The following is a 19,272-nucleotide window of genomic DNA, read 5'->3' as shown; positions in this document are numbered from 1 at the left end:
TACACTACCTTGGCCATAGGACCACTCTACATGCAACAACAAGAGTCCCAGCAGCAGAGTTGTTACTGAACTATCACCTGAACAAGAGCGGGCCTCACGTTTCCAAATTTGCTGGGAAGGGTAGTGGCCAACCAGAGCAGTCAAGACAAACCATGATTCATATAAGTCAACACGGTCGGTTTCAGTGAATGAGGTTATGCATGTGAGGAAATTTGGGTGTGGGCATTGGAGTATCTGGTCATCCTGTTACAGGTGTAACTGACATCCCTTTGGAAACAGAAGGAGCTGAGATGTGTGTACCAAAGAGACATTTGTGAATGTGTTTTGTACTGACAGTACTCCAGTGGAAGTATTCCAGATAAAGAAGTTACATCATTCCACTAGAAATCAGAAGCCACCTGAAAGACTTAATTTATAATGGACTGGACTCATGTATTAAATGTTTAATTATCTTGGACTGTGTAAATTAAGCATTGACATTTGTATAAACGAGCTCAGAAACATAGAATAGAAACCCTACAGTTCAGAAGGAGGCCATTTGACCTACCGAGCCTATACTGACAACAATACTGTCCAGGCCCTAGCCCCATGACCCCCACGTATTTACCCTGCTAATCCCCCTGACACTACGGCTCAATTTAGCATGGGCTGTCAACCTAACCTGCACATCTTTGGACTGTGAGAGGAAACTGAAGTACTCAGAGAAAACCCATGCAGACAGGGAGAGAATGTGCAAACTCCACACAGACACCTGAGGCCAGAATTGAACCCAGGTTTCTTGACGTTATGAGGCAGCAGTGCGAATCACTGTGTCACTGCTTGGAGGGGGAGAGATGTGGTGATTGCCCCTTTAAGGATCAATCTGCAGAGTAAGGGTCATATGATCCAAAGAACCAATCTGGGAGCAAGGTGAAGGATTACCCCGGAAACCAGGGATTTCTGCTCCAGAACCTTCTCAGAAGTTGGTTGCAGTAACATGGCTGCAAACTTCTGTAATAGCCTTTACCTGTAAATAAACATGTTTTTCCCTTACCTAGTGAACAAGAATTATTACATAAACATATAAAATGCACTCAGCCTTAGCCTCATTGATTTAAACAAAACAATAAAAGGATTGATATTCACAATGTTTGAAAATTAAACGTGATGGAAAGTTTTATGTGAGAAACGATCCTGCTGGGACCCTATTAGTCCCACCCAATAAAACGATACAGAATAACATGGAATGCTAGCCTGGGTCACGTCTCTTTTTATTTGTATACAAGCTGACATAATGGAAGTGCTCCAAACTTACATTTAGATGGCACCTCAGGATATCCCAAAAACCTTTACAACCAATTAAATACTTTCTGAAATGTAGCAAGTATTGGAATGTGACAGCTAATTTGCTAACAGCAAATTCCTACAAACAGAAATAGAGGATAAATACATCACTCAGAATGAATCATTGCTGTCACAGTTTAATTCACTTCTTCTAGTGAGACGGCAGAGACAAAAGGAACATGCAAGTATCTTTGACAGGCAAAAGCCTGACCATATCATTTTATTTGATCCAGATTTTAAAACTATGATTGATGCATCGTAATGTGAGAACCCTTTTCAACATCGCAAAGCCCAAGCTAAGTTCCAGATTCAAATAACAGAAAAAATATATTTTTAAAATAATTTAAACTGGATAGAATTTGTCACAATTGCCTTAATGTAAGTTACAGCATGGAGTTGACTTCAGGTATTATATGAAAGCCATTTCACTGCTGCAGTAATATTAGTATATTTTATTTTAAGATGCAATGGCCCTACCAGACAATCAATGTGACTAATGTGGAGAGATGTCCATAAGAGACCTTGCTGGGTCATAGGTTATTTATGTAAACATGACACTCAATCCTCAATGCTTATCTAATTTAAATTTTATAATTTGGCCCTTGACTCTTAGAGGCATGAATATCAGAAACCCACAAAACAAAAAGCTTGGATATCCCTGGATTAAATGCTTCAGTCTTTCCAATATTGTACAAATGGGACAAGCAAGGTGTGCAGTAGGTGCAAAATGAGTATGGAACCAGTTTTTTTAAAAAGACAGCTAAACGTTGGTTTAATACTTAAGAGGCTAACTCAAGAGTGCTGGGAAGTTTAATTTTCCTCCAGCAAACAAAACTGTCCATAAAATAGCTCTGCTTTTTCAGAAGTAATTTCTTGCCACTGAATGATTCAGGAAGATGGGGATCTGAAGAGGGAAGAGTAGGTACTGTATTTATTGCAGTATTTATTGAATGGCACAGTAGTTAGCACTGCTGCATTACAGCGCCAGAGACATGGGTTTGATTCCCGGCTTGGGTCTGTGCAGAGTCTGCACATTCTCCCTGTGTCTGCATGGGTTTCCTTCCACAGTTCAAAAGACATGCTGGTTGGTGCATTGGTCATGCTAAATTCTCCCTCAATGTACCCGAACAGACATTGGAGTGTGGCAACTAGGGGATTTCCACAGTAACTTCATTGCAGTGTTAATGTAAGCTTACTTGTGACACTAATAATAAACTTAAACTTAACCAGGCAGAAAGTGCCAAACTATTTCCCATAGTAAACTTCATATTAATCAAACCTATGAATCATCGTAGTAAACATAGCTGGAAAAGGTCTGCCATCACTATTCCCATGCACTGTGAAACAATGGGCGGACTCTTCTGCTCCTGCCAGCAGTGGGGGTGGAGCAGGGGAACTTGGCATGAAGCCAAAAATCAGTTTCTCAGTGTCAGAATTCTGTTTTTGGGAATTTGAAGGCGGGTTGAGCTTCCCAATGAATATTGTCGGGAAGCCATTTTGCATGTGTCGGCATGCAAAAGGCCACCTTGCAGAATTAAGTTCCCTGCCAGTGAGAAATTAGAATATTCACTGTACGACTATATAAATGGCGTGCAGCTGACCAGTTTCGCTACTTCCATGACTTTGTGGGATCAGTAGATGCTGCTTTCACCATTTGGGGACTGCTCATAACTTCACTCAGATAGGGTGCTGATAATATAAGCTGCTTGAAGGCTGGAAATGGGTGGGGGGAGGGTGCGCAGCATAGGGTTGAGCAGAGACTGGGCTTGGGATGCAGGCTAAAGTGGAAAGGGAGGGTGGCTTTACGGGTGCCCTGTAAATATGGCACCTGGTATGTTGAGCCCATGAATTAACAGTAGGGAGCACATCTTCCTACCCACCTCCGCCAAGGCAGCATGAGTAATGAGCTAAATAGTTCAAGATCTGTCATGTTCAGCTGTACCACCACTTGCAAATTCCCTTGTTAGCCTTTCACCATCCTGACTTGGAAAATATCACCATTCCTTCGCAGTCGCTGGGTCAAAATCCTGGAATTCTTTCCCTACTGGCATTGTGGGTCAACCCACAGAACATGGACAGCAGCGATTCAAGAAGGCAGCTCACTACTACCTTCTCAAGGGCAACTAGGGATGGGCAATAAATGCTGGCCAGCCCATGTCCCACGCATGAATACATGCACCCCCTGACTCATTTCCAGTTTGAATACCAATTATAAAAATGAATTTTTCTTTTATTCCCTTATCTCTGAATGTCCCCTTTTCTGCATTCAATAACGTGGAATCTGTAGTTCAAACAAATACCCAGGAGCCTGAGTTCCTATAAATATTACTGACAGGAACTTTTTGTTCTTGGTCACATTAACACATCCCCAGCAAAGAACATTTTGGCAACAGTGTGATTTTTATAAAGCCAATAGTGACAACAATATTATTCACTTCTAGTCATAACAGTAGTGTGAGATCTGACAGTCCGTCATGGTTACAACACAGGTGTTTTCATATCCCTTCAGGGAAACGAATACCTAAAGTACTCAACTGTGTTCCACAATAGTGATTTCAGTACTTTAAAAAACAGAACATTCTGGAAAAAAGTCAACAGCTCAGACAGTACCTGTGCAGAGAGGAAGAGCATTAACGGCTGGAATTCTCCCAAAATAATTCTAAGTGCCAAATTCGTGTGAAAACTGGAATAATTCATGCTTTTTTTTTCAGTGAGAGTTAGGAGAAGAATCTCCCACACTCTGTGCACTGTAGAGGCCACCAGCATGAATATTATTATAAATCAGGGGCCAGGGCCTATTCCCGCTGGAGAGGCCAGCAGCGTAGTGCAGAGCAGCCCATTGCACTTGCACCGATCTGTTAGCACTGAGATTGGCACATGCGCAGTGGCTGCACATTGCCGGTCTCCTGATTGTTGGCCACCTCGATCACTGGCCAGCCTTACAGCTCTGGCATCGTCGGCCCTCCACCACACCACAGCCCGAACACCGGCCCCCTGACCATTCCTGGGCCAGTCCCAAACCACAGCCCCCCCCCCCCCCCCCCACCCAGCACCCCAATTTCCAACACCCCCACACCCCCGATTACACCCCATTGCAGTCCTGACACAAGCCCCACCCCCCCCACACGAGGGTTGACCAACCCCAATTGCTGGCCTCCCTCCTTCCACCACTGATCCTGTCTACAGAGTGGCAGCAGGACCGTCCATCCCCCACCGTCCCACCAGATCCTGCCCCTAACGGGCTCTGCCCCTAGCCACTCCACAGGCTGTGCCAGATGGACAGTGCCAAGGTGCCCCCTGGGCATTGGCACTTTGCCCCTTGGGCACTGCCAGTGCACATGCTGGCATTGCCATGGTGCAAATGCCCAGAGGGCAGCACCCCCAGCCTGCCTGACCTTCTGAGGGTGCCCTGATTGCCCCCCTTCACTCAGGGGTCAGGCCACTAGTTCCCCGTTAGTGGGAAGCTAGTGTAATTCTCACTGGCTTGAATCACTCAGGCTGGGGGAGGGGTGATGCTAGTGGGCCCAGGCTCGCTAATGATATTTAAAATATATGGAAATACCTATTTAATTGGTCTTGGCATCTCTCTGCCGATTTTCGGTGCAGAGTTGATGCCACCAAAATCTAATGCTGGGAGATGCTATCAGGGCAGGAATGCCTGCGCAAATCCTGCGAGGTCAATTGCTACAGTTGAGGTTATTAAGAAAAATAGTGTATCTGAATCAAACTGGATTACCAATCTGAGACTGTTACTGTGGTGTTTACAATAATAATTTCATAGAAATCCTGCAGTGCAGAAAGAGGCCATTGGGCCTGCACTGACCACAATCCCACCCAGGCTCTACCCCCAACCTACGCATCTCAGGACACTATGGAACAATTTTAGTATGGCCAATTGACCTAACCCACACAACTTTGGACTGTGGGAGGAAACCTACGCGGACACGAGAAGAATGTACAAACTCTATACAAACAGTGAACCAAGCCAGGAATCGAACCCAGGTCCCTGGAGCTGTGAAGCAGCAGTGCTAACTACTGTGCTACCGTGCCACCATGCCACCCAGCTGATCTTTTCATGTATCAGCTGATCCTTTGAAGTCAACTGAATCACACAACTGCTATGTTACTGGAAAGACTTATGAAGAACTCATTCACAAAGAACTAACTTAGTAAACATTTCCATTAACCTTGCAGACATTGCAGTAATTCAATGAACACATGCCTCTACCACCTCACCATTATTGAATTATCTTGTTCTAGGTTTGTATTTAGAATGATTGCTGGGCTGTTCTAGGAGGAAGAATTGGTTAGAATGGGCCTATGCTCTCTGGAGTTTATAAGAACGAGAGATGATCTTATGAAAATGAATTGAGTTGGATTAAATATTTTAATCTCACTCAAGGATTTCCTTAACAACAGAAGCAGGATGGAAATTCAACCCATTACTCAACCCCACCCACTTCCTAGGGTGAGGAGAATTGAGTATTCATAATACTCCCCCTTTTGGCGGGTTATATGCCAGTGAGCAGGCACTGTCTGTTGGCCCTGAGGAAGTTTTGGGTGGTGCTGCATTAGGAGGAGAAAACATTGAAGGCTGTGCAGACCTCCAAAAACCTGGATAAAGTCCTCCAGTAGGACCTTGGCTTCAGCAAGTAAGGGATTAGAGGGAGAGGAGACCTTCCATGATATCAATTGGGGGCATTATTACACCATACTGTTACCCAAAATAATCCATTGTCCAGGTGTTCTCAGCAAATGTTGGGAGGAGGGACAGATGGAAAGACTTGGGTCAAGATCCCTTTTTGCATGTAGTAGCTTTTGGTGGAGGGGCAGAGATGAAGATCAAGGCTGGGCAGGAAGTGTAAGTAGTTGTTGCCATCTGATTTTCCTTGCTGTCTTCTCTATTATCTCATCCAACTTAGTGTGCGACAGCAGAGGAAAATCCAGGCTTGTGAGGGTGAAGAGTTAGGTGGAGGAGAGTATGAAATGGGTGACTTAGCTGGAGACTGGTTCAGTTAATTAAAGGATAGAATCGGTAGTGAAATTTAACCATTATGATTTTCCACCAGAGGTGCTTGCAACAGTGCCCAGGAGTTTGGTCTTTAATTCCTGGAAAATTCAGACCATTCCTGGAGAATTTGGAACAAAATAATTGTCCTGGTTCTGCACATTAAATCTGCATTCTATTTTTGTTTCACAGAATTTTCCAATGCCAATTTGGTTTAACAAAGAAACGGAGACATTTGAAATAGTTGACAATGCCAAGAAAAATCTGTTGAGGAAGTTAAAATGTTTGGTAAATACTTACAGTCCTATGGACCCCATCTACGATGTAACAGTCAAATCCAGAGAAAAATATCCTCAGTTTCAAAAAAAAATCACTGCGCGGGACCTGAAATTTGAAAACAAATTCACTGTAAAGGTAGGTAAATGATTCACGTTGTCATTATGTCTCCTGGTCTGTCTATCAGTGATTGTACATATAAGAGTGGTAAAAGAATAACAACAGTAGAAATCTCAGTTTAAGAATAGGATTTGCTGTAAACATACCACATCTTTAAAAAGTTAGATAGGTACAGCTCATGGATGTTGCCATTCATCAGAAGATCCAGACAGAATGTAACATTGGGCCCGGTTTTGCAGTGGTAACGTAAGTAGAACTGGTCGGTTCCTTTGAAACCGAAAGCAGTTTCTGGGGCAGTATTTTCCCGTCCTGCCCGCCACGGGAATTGTAGTGGGCAGAATATGAACCATGTGAACATCTGTTGACCGTGGGTGGGACTTTCCAGTCTTGGGGTAAGCGTGGCCGGAAAATCCCGCCCCTGGAATCTATACACATGCAATTAAATGCAGAAGTTGCTGTCTGTGGTTCTGTACTTCTCCGTAGAGTGTCCAGTTGATATTTCTGCAGTCTGCAATCAAATAGAAGTCACTGAACTGATACAAACTTGCCCTTTTATACTATTAGTCACAGTGTAAAACTCGTGAAAAAGTTACATCCTGTTAAATTAAGTATCATTAGGTTTTTTAAACAGTGTACTAAATTTCTAATTACTGCTGAGAAATCTCTCCGGCCCGAAAAATGTAATTTCGTAGATGTGGAATGTTAATTTTCTCCATTATGTTTAGAAAAATACTTTTAAAACTTTGTATTTTTCTGAAATTTATGAGATTTCAGCCTCTGCATTAGTCCCATGTTTATATCCCAATCATTGATTTTGCTTTCTAAAATGTAATTAAAAGTGAAGGATATCAGTGCATTTTATTTCCTGGCTTGCTGTCTTTGAGAATACTTAAGTTTGATTGGCTGCTTAGCCTGCTTGATAACAATAAATAATGATGAACAATCAACTCAGAACTTCCAAATATCTGTGATTCTTTGCTGTAATGTAACAAAATAATTCAACATAAATCGTATTTTTTTCAATTTCAGTGCCTCGATCAAGTGCAGGGCATTGCATGGATAAAAAATGAGAGACTCCCAACATTCCTTATGAGTGATTGTTACTTCGAGTACAGGTGAAAGCTCCAAATCCTTTTCCATGAGCGATTGTTAATATTTACCTCACACAATAACCATGTTTTCAATAAGCTTGAATATACACCTTGTAGTCATGAATAATCAGTGTATTGCTTAATAAATGTCAATTTATAGTTTACAATTGTTGTATAAGTGAGAAGAAACTATCTTGAATATTTCCCTGCTTGAGCAGTAAAGCTAGAGGACATCTGCCAAGGGCTCTTTCTAACCAGCCACTAGGAGATAGACAAAAATGAGCATCGATTTGCTCTTCCTTTTGACTTTTCCTTTCTCTTTGGGAAAGCAGTCCGTTTCCTTGTGGCTTTTTGCCAGGGGCATAGCTGGATTTAGGATCTCAAATGAGGAATGGTGACTATGAAGATATGAGAATCCAGTAGTTACAATTTGAAAAGCTTTTGTGTGAGGAGGATGCTTTTGCTGCTTGTGTTTTGGTCTTCCTTTCCCCTCTTACCCTTGCCTTTGTTGATTACGTTTGTCCTCTCCTCTTGAATGGAACAGTTGTAATTCCATGGATGTCACAGCACTCCAGTATCTTGCTCCAAAAGCCTTCCTTAACACATGAACATATGGATGGAATTTTGGAGTTTCAAGTCTTATCCAATTTTACTGCCAGGTAGAGAATGAACATGTGCCCTCATTTTGCAGTATCACAGCAGTCAGAAGCAGGAACTGTGTTTCCTTCTCTAGTCTACTATGTTGAGATCTGTGAACTCACTACAAACTGCAGACCAAACCTCAACATGTACTAACTCTTCTGGCTGAATCTTTGGCAGTCAGCTGTGTTTGTCTAGCTAGTCATTACCTAAACTGCATCTAGCTTCTGACCTTCCCTTATTGTGTAGAGTTTATTGGAGCAGTTTTTTTGACATTTTAAATCTACTGCAGTCCTGACAACCAACTAATCTGAGATTGCTTGTGGGCTGCATGGTGGTATAGTGTTCATCACTGTTGGCTCACAGCCCCAAGATCTGGGTTGAATTCTAGCCTCGGGTCACTGTCTGTGCGGAGTTTGCACATCCTCCCCATGTCTGAATGGGCTTCCTCCGGGGTGGTTTGGTTTCCATCCACACTCCAAAGATGTGCCGGTTAGGTTGATTGGCCATGTTAAATTGACCATTAGTCTTAGGGAAATTAGCAGGGTAAATACATGGGGTACGGGGATAGGGCCTGGCTGAGATTGTTGTCGGTGAAGATTTGATGGGCCAAATGGCCTCCTTCTGCCCAGTAGGGATTCTATGAAAACTTTCTATGAAAGCTAAACTCAATAGAATTAAAACATAAAAGTTGTTATGAAAAACACGTTTACAATCTCAGCTCATAGAGGAAATCTTACTTCCTACAGAGTTTACAATAACATTTCATTCTGTAAGAATCATTGTTACTGCCAACTGAAATAATTAGAAGTGTTTAAATGTTTAAAAACTTAATATTACAAGTTAATATAGGCGTGCATTTTGCACTCTTGTTCCAGCAATTTAAAACTTATTGACAGGCTATCAAACCTATTGTAGTGAAGACACTCCATGAGGAAATGGCTGACATGTGACCGAATTGCATATACCTACTTTTGTTGCATATCCTTCAAATCATTTGGTTAGAAAAAATCTATTAAATACAGGTACACAATTAGTCCAGCATCAAGTACCCAGTTGCAGAAGAACATCTACCACCCTTTGCTGTCAAAGTGTTTCTTAACTTCAATTCACGCAGCCTGACTCTAACAGTTAAGCCAATGGTTCTTAACCTTTTTTTGGTTAAGGAATGCTATGACATATTGTGGAATTCTGTCAAACCCCAATCCTCTTTCCTCCCACTTGCCTTTCACTTTATAATAAACAGAATAAGACAGTTTTAAATTAATGATTATTTCTCATTAACTGTAAGAATGTATTTTGAAAAATTTTATACAATTTTCAAATGACCTAAAATTGAGTGGAACCCTTTTGGAATGTTCAGGGAAGCTTTGGGTTCTGGGACATCCTGGTCTAAAAATGCTGATTTAGGCAATGTTACCTAGTCTTAGGTTCCCCCACCAACAGAAATAGTTTTGCTCAATTTACCTAATGTCTTCCCCTTAACATTTTGAAAACTTCAATCGAGTCATCCCTTAACTTTTCGCCACAAAATGTAGCCTTGGATTGAGTAAAGTGTCCTCATAATTTAACCTGAAAGTTAGTTATCATTCTGGTAAATCTACACTACCACACCACCCAAGGTCAATGGATCCTTCCTAAAGGCGTGATGCCCAATTTAGTAAAACAAAGGCTTTGTATTATCAAAGGATGACATCTACCACATTGTTTCTAGTTCTCTGGATGTAGAGCCCAAGATTCCATTAGCCTTCATTATTATTTTCTGCACCTGTATATATTTTAATGATCGGGATACCTGGACCCCAGTTTCTTTGGGCCTCTACTATTTTTAGATTTTTACCATTTAGAAAGTATTCTGATCTATCCTTTTTAGTTCTAAAACTGATGACCTCAAGCTTGCTTACATTGAAATCCATTTATCATGTTTTTGCTCAATTCACTTCACCTATTACTATGAGTAATTTTATGTTTCTGTCTTCACTGCTGACAATGCCACCCACCTTTGTGTCGTTGGCAAAATTAGATATGTGACATTCTAGCCTTCATCCAAGTCATTAACAAATGCAGTGAATAGTTAGGGCCCCAATACAGATCTTTTTGGATGCTATTATTTACATCATGCCAATTGGCATATATCCCATTATCCATACCCTCCATTTCCTGTTACTCAACTAACTTCCTGACTATGTCAATTTGTTTTCATTGCCATGTGCTTCAACTTTAGCTAACAATCTTTTAAAGGAATTATTGAATGCTTTCTGGATGTCCATATAAATGATATCTATAAAAAATGTTTTTATAGATTATTTAAATTTATGGGAATTGTCATCTACATGTGGTTAGCGAACCTAACACTCAATCATCCAGGCTCACTTGCCTTTACAGCCTTGCCGTAAGATGTTCTCTCTGGCGAGGAAAACACCTGCTCCCCATAACGGGGAACAGTCGTGTTGGACTTGCCAATGGAATGGAAGGCCAAGTGCAAGACGGGGGTGTCATTTGGGCAGTTCCAGACTGGCAGTGCAACCCAAGCATGTGGACAATGCCAGCCCGGCACCTAGACAATGCCCAATGGGCAGTGCGAGGCTTGGGGCCAAATGGTGGAGTGGCCTGTGGGTGAGCGGGGCCAGTGGGGCAGGGCTTGAGGGGAGGAGCCTGCTGCCACTCTGCATGTGATTGGGGGGGGAGGTAAGGAGTCAGCGATTGGTGGGGGAGGATGGAGGCTGCGATCGATTTGGATGGTGGGGTCGCGATCAGTCTAGGTGGTGGCGCCACGATTGGTCTGGGCGGTGGGGAGGGGGCAATTGGTTTGTGATCTGGATGGGCTGAGCGAGTGGGCGAGGACCTGGCAGATGGAGTATAATGTTAGCAAGTGTGAGGTTATCCACTTTGGCAGAAATAATAGTAGGAGGGATTACTATTTTAAGGGCGAAAAGCTGCAGCATGCTACGGTGCAGAGGGACCTGGGGGTCCTTGTGCATGAGTCACAGAAACCCAGTCTGCAGGTGCAGCAGGTGATCAAGAAGGCAAATGGAATGCTAGCCTTTATAGCGAGGCGGATAGAATATAAAAGCAGGGAGGTCTTGCTGCAACTGTACAGGGTACTGGTGAGGCCGCAGCTGGAGTACTGTATGCAGTTTTGGTCGCCGCACTTGCGCAAGGATATTTTGGCCTTGGAGGGAATGCAGAGGAGGTTCACTAGGCTGATACTGGAGATGAGGGGGTTGGACTATGAAGAGAGACTAAATAGACTGGGTCTGTACTTGTTGGAGTTTAGAAGGATGAAGGGGGATCTTATAGAGACGTATAAGATAATGAAAGGGATGGATAGGGTAGAGGTAGAACGATTCTTCCCGCTTAGAAAGGATAGCAGGACAAGAGGGCACAGCCTCAAGATAAGGCGGGGGGGTGCAATTTAGATCAGAGTTGAGGAGGAACTTCTTCACTCAAAGGGTGGTGAATCTCTGGAATTCTCTGCCCGTTGAAGTGGTGGAGGCTACCTTGCTATATATATTTGAGTCACAGGTAGATAGGTTTTTGACAGACAAGGGAATTAAGGGTTATGGGGAGAAAGCGGGAAAGTGGAACTGATCCACTTCAGATCAGCCATGATCTTATTGAATGGCGGAGCAGGCTCGAAGGGCTAGATGGCCTACTCCTGCTCCTATTTCTTATGTTCTTATGAAGCAGGGGCTCATCTTGGGCTGTAGGCCCTCGCAATTGTGGAGGAGGGGAGCTAGGGGAGGCTGCTTTCAGGAGCAGGTGCCTGACAGCTCTTTCTCTGTCTATCAGACCTTTGCTACTTTAATGCGCATGTGCAACATCAGAGGTCTGCACATGCACAATAGCTCCCTCTACAGGCTGTCTGGCAAATTAAGTGCCACCCACAGGCCTCTGGCCAGAAACAATTTGTTAAAAATTTTAGAGACAGAGTGCATAAGATTGGGCGTAAAAACTCATCTGTCGGGAGAAAAATACAGAAGTCTAAGTCATGTACCAATCAACTCAAGAACAGCTTCTTCCCTGCTGCCATCAGACTTTTGAATGGACCTACCTCGCACTAAATTGATCTCTACACCCTAGTTATAATTTCAACACGACATTGTATAGTGCTTTATCTGTACAGCATGTAAGAAATAACACTTTTCACTGTATACTAATACTTGTAACAATAATAAATCAAATCAAAAATCAAATATGGAACTCTCTTTCAGACTAGCTGGACACACAGGAAAAAAGTCTCATAAAATTCCACCCATTCATTTTTGGGTCAGCAGTAAACAGTATCAGAAAACTTCTTCACCATGTTTCTGGCAAATGGATTAGAAACTTGGGATAGCTTTAAAATGTTGGCTTGTTTTTTTTGGATGAATGATTATTCATACATTGCTCTCATAGTATTTCATATCTCTTACGTGGCCCATTATAGACATAAATACCATTTAATATCTTGCACTCTCCTGCAATCCAATATCATTTCAGGCATCAATTACTCAAAGTAGTGTGTTGGTATTTAACATCTGAAAAGAAAAGAAAATGTTTTTAGTCATATAAGTACCATCTGTCTGACCAATATTTTTCCCAATATCAATTGCAGACTGGCAAAGTTGCTGTCTCAGTTAGAATGCAAGCCTGGACTTGGCGTGCCACAAATAGACTCTACTTACCGCCCATGGCATATTGAAAAAGAGTCCACGTCTACAATTGTAGACCTAGCTGAAGCTACCACGGAAGAGATGCATACGAGCTATGTAGAAGGAAGTGATATGGCATCGTTGTACACTGAGGCAAGTTTGCTAGTAACATCTTTTGTTGCTAAGCCATTTAACTGTGGCTGTCTTCCAATTGATCTTTAATCTTATACTTGCAAGGTAATGAGGGAGTGAAAGCCAACAAAAATGTAATTTTTGACAAATGTCACCAAATTTCAATTTTCAAAAAATGTTGGGTTTGCAAAGTTATTTGAAAAAGGTTTTGAGCAATTATGCATATAAATAGATTAGGTGTCAAAGAGATGTATGATGGAAGAATATGTAGTCCTGAATATCCACTTTTGTAATTATGGGAAAGCAGGTCCAGCACCAGGTGGAGGGGACGGGGAGGCGAAGATTGATCTTGGTAGAGCTCCAGGTGGCAGAGTAATGTCAAAAGGTGAAATCTTTGGCCTTCCCATGTGGTAAGTTTTGTGGTGGAGGCATTTATTCAGGTGGGAGGGTAAGGATCCCCCGCCCACTTTCACCCTGATTAAATCGAATATTAATGGTCAGTTAAGGGCCTTATTTCACCAGGCAGGGACTCACCATGCAAGGAGCATGACAAGCATACTCTGCTGTCTTTCTTTGTGGACTACCTGGCGGGGATTTGGGTGGGCAGGGGGAGGAGTGGGAGAGATATGGGGGCAAGGCCTCTCATTCAAAGGTACTCAATGCTTGATCAAAGGATCCAGCATCAGGGAGTGGGGGTGGTGGTGGGGTGGGGGAGGGAAGGGGAGGGGAATGTGTTTGCCAAGTGCCAGCCCTTGCTGCCAAACCCCCTTACCCTCTCCCCTGTGACTCAGATGATGTAGTACCAGCAGCAGCCAATGTCTTCCTAGTGGCGCATCTGAGCAAAGAAGTGCTGTCAGCTTCGGATAGACTGGTGGCCCTTGGTATTCTCAGTTTTTCACCACCCCGCCATCCCCTCCCCATCCTGGATTTCTTGGGGAAGGCTTGATGCTGGCCTTCTAAGCGCCTGAGTGGAACAAGATGCAGAAAGCCTTCTCAAAAAAAGCAAAGCAAAGTTTCGCTAACTCACGAGCCAGCAACCGAGATCCACATTGCTCCAACAAGATTCTGCCCAAGGACATACATTAAAACCAAAGGATCTCTCAACCAGTGTCGGCACATCTTGGGTCACCACTTGATCAGAGAGCTAAATGGTGCATTGAAAAACTGCTTGACTGGTGCACAAAGGAAGAGTATACATTTATATAAAGCCTTTTAAACTTCAGGACATTAAATAGCACTTCAAAGTTAATGCTTTTTGCTATCATGTATGAAGCACAGCAGTCAATTTGTCCTCAGCAATATCTCACAACAGAAATCGAAGTAAGTGATCAGATCATTTTAATGGTGTGATTGAGGGATAAATGTTAACAAAGGCTATCCATGATTTTTCTCAATTAGTGCCATGAGACATTTTACATCCAGTAAGAAGTCTGACAACACCAGGTTTAAGTCCAACTGATTTATTTGATAGTAAACTCACAAGCTTTCAAGGTTTCCCTCTTCGTCAGGTGAATGGAGTGAACTCTCCATTCACCTGACGAAGAGGGAAACCTTGAAAGCTTGTGAGTTTACTATCAAATAAATGAGTTGGACTTAAAAGTGGTGTTGTCAGACTTCTTACTGTGTTTACCCCAGTCCAACGCCAGCATCTCCACATCATGACATTTTACATCCACCAGAAATTTAGTTTAACTCTTCATTCAGAGGATTGCCAATAATGAAACATTTCATTAGCACTGCAGTGCAATAAGGCAGCAGTGCTACTTTACAAATTATGACTTCAGTGAAATTTGTCCTGTGACTTTGCAAGTACTTTAACTGGCTAGCTCACACCGAAACCTATCAGGCTTTACTCCCTTCTCCTAAAACTGTACATTTCAGGATCATCCAGGAGAGTAAAGGCAATCCCTGGTTATTTTTTTCTCCATTAGCAACCATCTTCTTGAGTGCTTTTCCCCTGTGATCTCAACCTTCACCTTCACTAATAAGTGCAAGGAGCTCATGGTCTTCTTTTTGATTTGGATTGAGCCACTTGTTCAGTTGCTTATTACCCTGCTCCTTGCTCACCAAATCAAACCTAGTCCTGGCCCTCCCTTTGCTAACTCTGAGCCCCCTCCTTTCTCACATTTCTCTTCAGACTCCCCTGGGAGGAACTGGAGTATGTGGAGAAAACCTGTGTAGACATGGGGAGAATGTGCAGACTCCATACAGCCAATCACCCAAGGCCAGAATTGAACCCAGGGCCCTGGCATTGTGAGGCAACAGTACTGACCACTGTGCCATCGTGCTGCCCACACTGGCTAATCATGTAAAATGTTTCATCTGCTCAGGTACCAACATTGTCCTTTTCAAGAATTCACTCTAGCCTTCACTGTCCTTGCGTATTAGAGCCCTTCATAATACTGGATGGCATGATCCTGCCAGCTCACAGTACAGCTGGGACAGAGGAGATGGCTACTCTGCATACACTTATTCCCAGCAGAAATCTGACGTTGATGATCCTTGTGATGAAGATCCAACATTACTAGGTCCCCACACTGGTTTTCCATTGGCTTTTCAGTTCCTCTCTACAGATTTGCGGTCCAGGAACTTCAATGGCTGAGAATATTGGGGTCTATAATAGATAATGCATTCTCATCCCATTCATTGAATCCTTATGGTGGTTATTTTCATATTATAGAGTAGACTAAGACCATCTGGATAAGTTTATATTTTCTGTTGTATTGATGGCATTGCCATTGTATGAAGCAGTTCACATCTGCCATAGGGTTAATGACTCAGGGAAAAACGTCAAGAGTAGATTTTGGGGCAGCACGGTGGCATAGTGGTTAGCACCTGGGTTCGATTCCTAGTTTGGGTCACTGTCTGTATGGACTTTGCATATTCTCCCCGTGCCTGCATGGATTTCCTCCGGATGCTCCAATTTCCTCGCACTATCCATAGATGTGCAGGTTGACCATGCTAACATGCTCTCTTAGTGTACCTGACTTAGTGTGGCGACTAAGGAATTTTCACAGTAACTTCATTGCAGTGTGAACGTAAGTCCTACTTGTGACTAATAAATTAAAAAAACTTATGGTCCAAGAGGAGTCTGGCAAGAGGCCAAAGGTAATGAAAAGTTTCAATACTGTCAGGGTTCCAGCTGATGTTACTACTGGACAAGTCAGATCCGAGGTTGGCGTTAGGCCTTACAGATCATAACTTTTATTTTTTGTCTGGAAAAAAGTGGAAAGCAGCTACTGAATAGTCAGATTCTGCTGATGAACTCTATGAAACAAAAAAAATTAACTATTTTATGCCACTCCTTCACCCTCAATATGCCTTTACAGATGTACACAGATTTGTAAGGATAACATAGGTTACAAAATACATCTTATACTCTGATGTTCTCAGTAAAAATGCAGTCCATTGGAAGATATTCAATAGAAAGAATTGCTTGGGAGAAGATTCCAAACCAAGTACACCCCACATTCTAAAACCAAGTGGCAGATGCCAAACAACTTCCATGAATATTTCATCAACACACGACAGCCCCTCCCCCCACAGACACTTATCACACCATGAGCCAATTGGTCTTACTGAAACTCTGGGTGTGATCTTACCTGCCATTCATGCCATGCTCCTGCTGCAGCGAGGTAGGAGAATTTGGCAGCTAGGAAAATCCCACAAGCGTGAACAGTGATAAGATTCCGACCTTTGTCTTTCACATGAGTGCTTCCAATCTCAATGCTCAAGTACTTGGTTTGGAATCTTCTCCAAGCAATTCTTTCTATTGGATATCTTCAACAGTGGTCCACTTCCAAGGTTTCAATCTCTCCTTCTGATATTTCTTTCCCCTGGATCGCCACATGTTTTCAAGCTTCGCCTTTCACACACTCTCTGGTGTTCAGCATTATCAACAGAACACTGTTTCACAGAGTCAAAAGTCACCAACTTTTAGTTGTCTCCACTGTCTTCAGGCTTATCGCAAATTCACTTTTTCCCAAGTCTACTTCTGGCAGCTTTCTCCCTTTAAACTTGGAGTCTTCCTCTGCTCCGTACTTTTGGTATCACTTAACAAATTTCTGATCTTTTCGTTTTATTTGACTCAAAGGTCTTCTTCGGACCTTTCTCATTTTCCTTTAAGACCTGTTCCCTGCAGTTCTTCTCTATGTAGACTGCTTGATATCTCCCTTGAGATCCAGAACACATTTGATGTTCACTGTTACATTAACTTTAGAGTAATTTGTCTGAGATTCTGAGACTTATTTCCCTCAGCAGTCAGCTAGTACATCCAGTTAGAGAAATTTAAACTACTCTCTGCACCTCAGAGCATAATCACCATCTGAACTAAAAACTGCTGTTCTGTTGTTGTGGGTGCCTCTCTCTAGTCCGCTGTTGCTAGGCACAGCACAGTAACTTCCCTGAATGATTTCAAAAGTGTGAAAGCCTCATTTAAAATGCAGGTATACAAGCAGCTGTCTCCACTCTAAAAGAAAACTAGGGCCCAGGTTTTACGTTTTTAACCCAAAAATAAAGAAGACAAATTAAAATTAAACTTAAAGTTAAAAATTAACCTGAACAGCCCCATATACAAATAGAACTTACTTAAAACTATCTTTCTTTCCTAACAATATCCAGGACTGCAGTAAAGAGTCAGAAGAAGAGAGCAAAGATACAGATCCTAAAAGCATGTCAGCTCCAGGACTCCACTGCAGGAATTCCTCAGGGTAGTGTCCTAGGCGCAATCATTTTCAGCTGTTTTACCAATAACCATCCTCCCACCATAAAGTCAGAAGTGGGATGTTCACTAATGACCGCACAATGTTCAGTAGCATTCGCAACTCCTCAGATACTGAAGCAGTCCATGTCCAAATGCAGCAAGACTTCGATAATTTCCAGGCTTGGGCTGATAAGTGACAAGTAATATTTGTGCCACAGAAGTGCCAGGAAATGACCACCTCCAACAAGAGAGGATGTAACTGTCACCCCTTGACATTCAATGACATTACCATCAATGAATCCCCCACATTCAACACCCTGGGGTTTCTGTTGATTAGAAACTGAACTGGACTAGCCATATAAATACTATGGCTACCAGAGCAGATAGACACTAGGAATTCTGTGGTTAGTCATTTACCTTGTGACTCCCCAAAACCTGTCCACCATCTACAAGTTGCAAATCAAGAGGGTAACGGAATATTTTTCTCTTGCCAAGATGAGTGCTGCTCCAACAACATCACAAGTAGCTTGACACCATCCAGAACAAAGTAGCACACTTGATTGCTATACCTTCCACAAACATTATCTTCCTTCACAGCAAATAGTGGCAGCTATATGTACCATTTAAAAGGTGCACTGCAGGAACTCATTAGTCAGCACCTTCTAAACCCACAACCACTTCCATCTAGATGGACAAGAGCAGCAGATACCTGGGAACACCACCACCTGGAAGTTCCCTCTGAGTCACTCATTACCATGACTTGGAAGTTTATTGCCATTCCTTCTGTTGCTGGATCAAAATCCTGGAATTCTCTCCCTAACAGTAATGTGGATACACCTACACCTCAGGGATTGCAGCGGCTTAAGGAGGTGCTTTGTCAAGGGCAACAAGAGATGGGCAGTAAAAATCTTGGTCTAGCCAGCACCACCCATTTCCCATAAAATGATTTTTTAAAGAAGTGTTTAAGCTGCTTATATCTCCATTGAGTTACTGCGGTTTCTTCAGATGAATACTTTACATACATTTTTATCCAAAGTACAACCACCATAAACTTGTTTTTGAGAATATTATTCTAATTATTGCAAGAAACAATTTTGCCTCCGTAGGCTTCCAATGCCCAAACTGAAGAATTGTTCACAGAAATAGTGGAAGAAGCTCCAATAATGAATATCCCTGCTGAAGATCATGGTACAATCAGTATTAGGGCATCAACACATTCTTCTCCAAGTACTATGACGCTCACAGAAAGTATTACACCTGGTAAGACACTTAATGTTACAGTTTTCTGTTTTTTATGAAGAAGAATCACTCGCGTACCATAAAATTTAATAACTACGTTAAAATAGT

The 19,272-nt window shown here is 42.4% G+C and overlaps 1 protein-coding gene across 1 annotated transcript in view; it reads left to right on the top strand.

Moving 5' to 3' along the window:
- LOC145346478 (regulator of G-protein signaling 22-like) overlaps window positions 1–19,272 on the top strand; it is a 103,209-nt gene that overhangs the window by 12,860 nt on the left and 71,077 nt on the right. The window contains exons 4-7 of the mRNA XM_080193791.1: window positions 6,524–6,745; window positions 7,757–7,842; window positions 13,055–13,244; window positions 19,032–19,185. Of these exons, the coding sequence (XP_080049917.1) occupies window positions 6,524–6,745; window positions 7,757–7,842; window positions 13,055–13,244; window positions 19,032–19,185 (652 nt within the window). The remainder of the gene's footprint in view (window positions 1–6,523; window positions 6,746–7,756; window positions 7,843–13,054; window positions 13,245–19,031; window positions 19,186–19,272) is intronic.

This window comes from Carcharhinus amblyrhynchos, chromosome 8, assembly GCF_965287045.1.
Source record: "Carcharhinus amblyrhynchos chromosome 8, sCarAmb.v2.hapA, whole genome shotgun sequence".
Taxonomy (NCBI): Eukaryota; Metazoa; Chordata; class Chondrichthyes; order Carcharhiniformes; family Carcharhinidae; genus Carcharhinus; species Carcharhinus amblyrhynchos.
The sequence above is the reverse complement of the archived record's forward strand: the minus strand, read 5'-3'. Positions and strand labels throughout refer to the sequence as shown.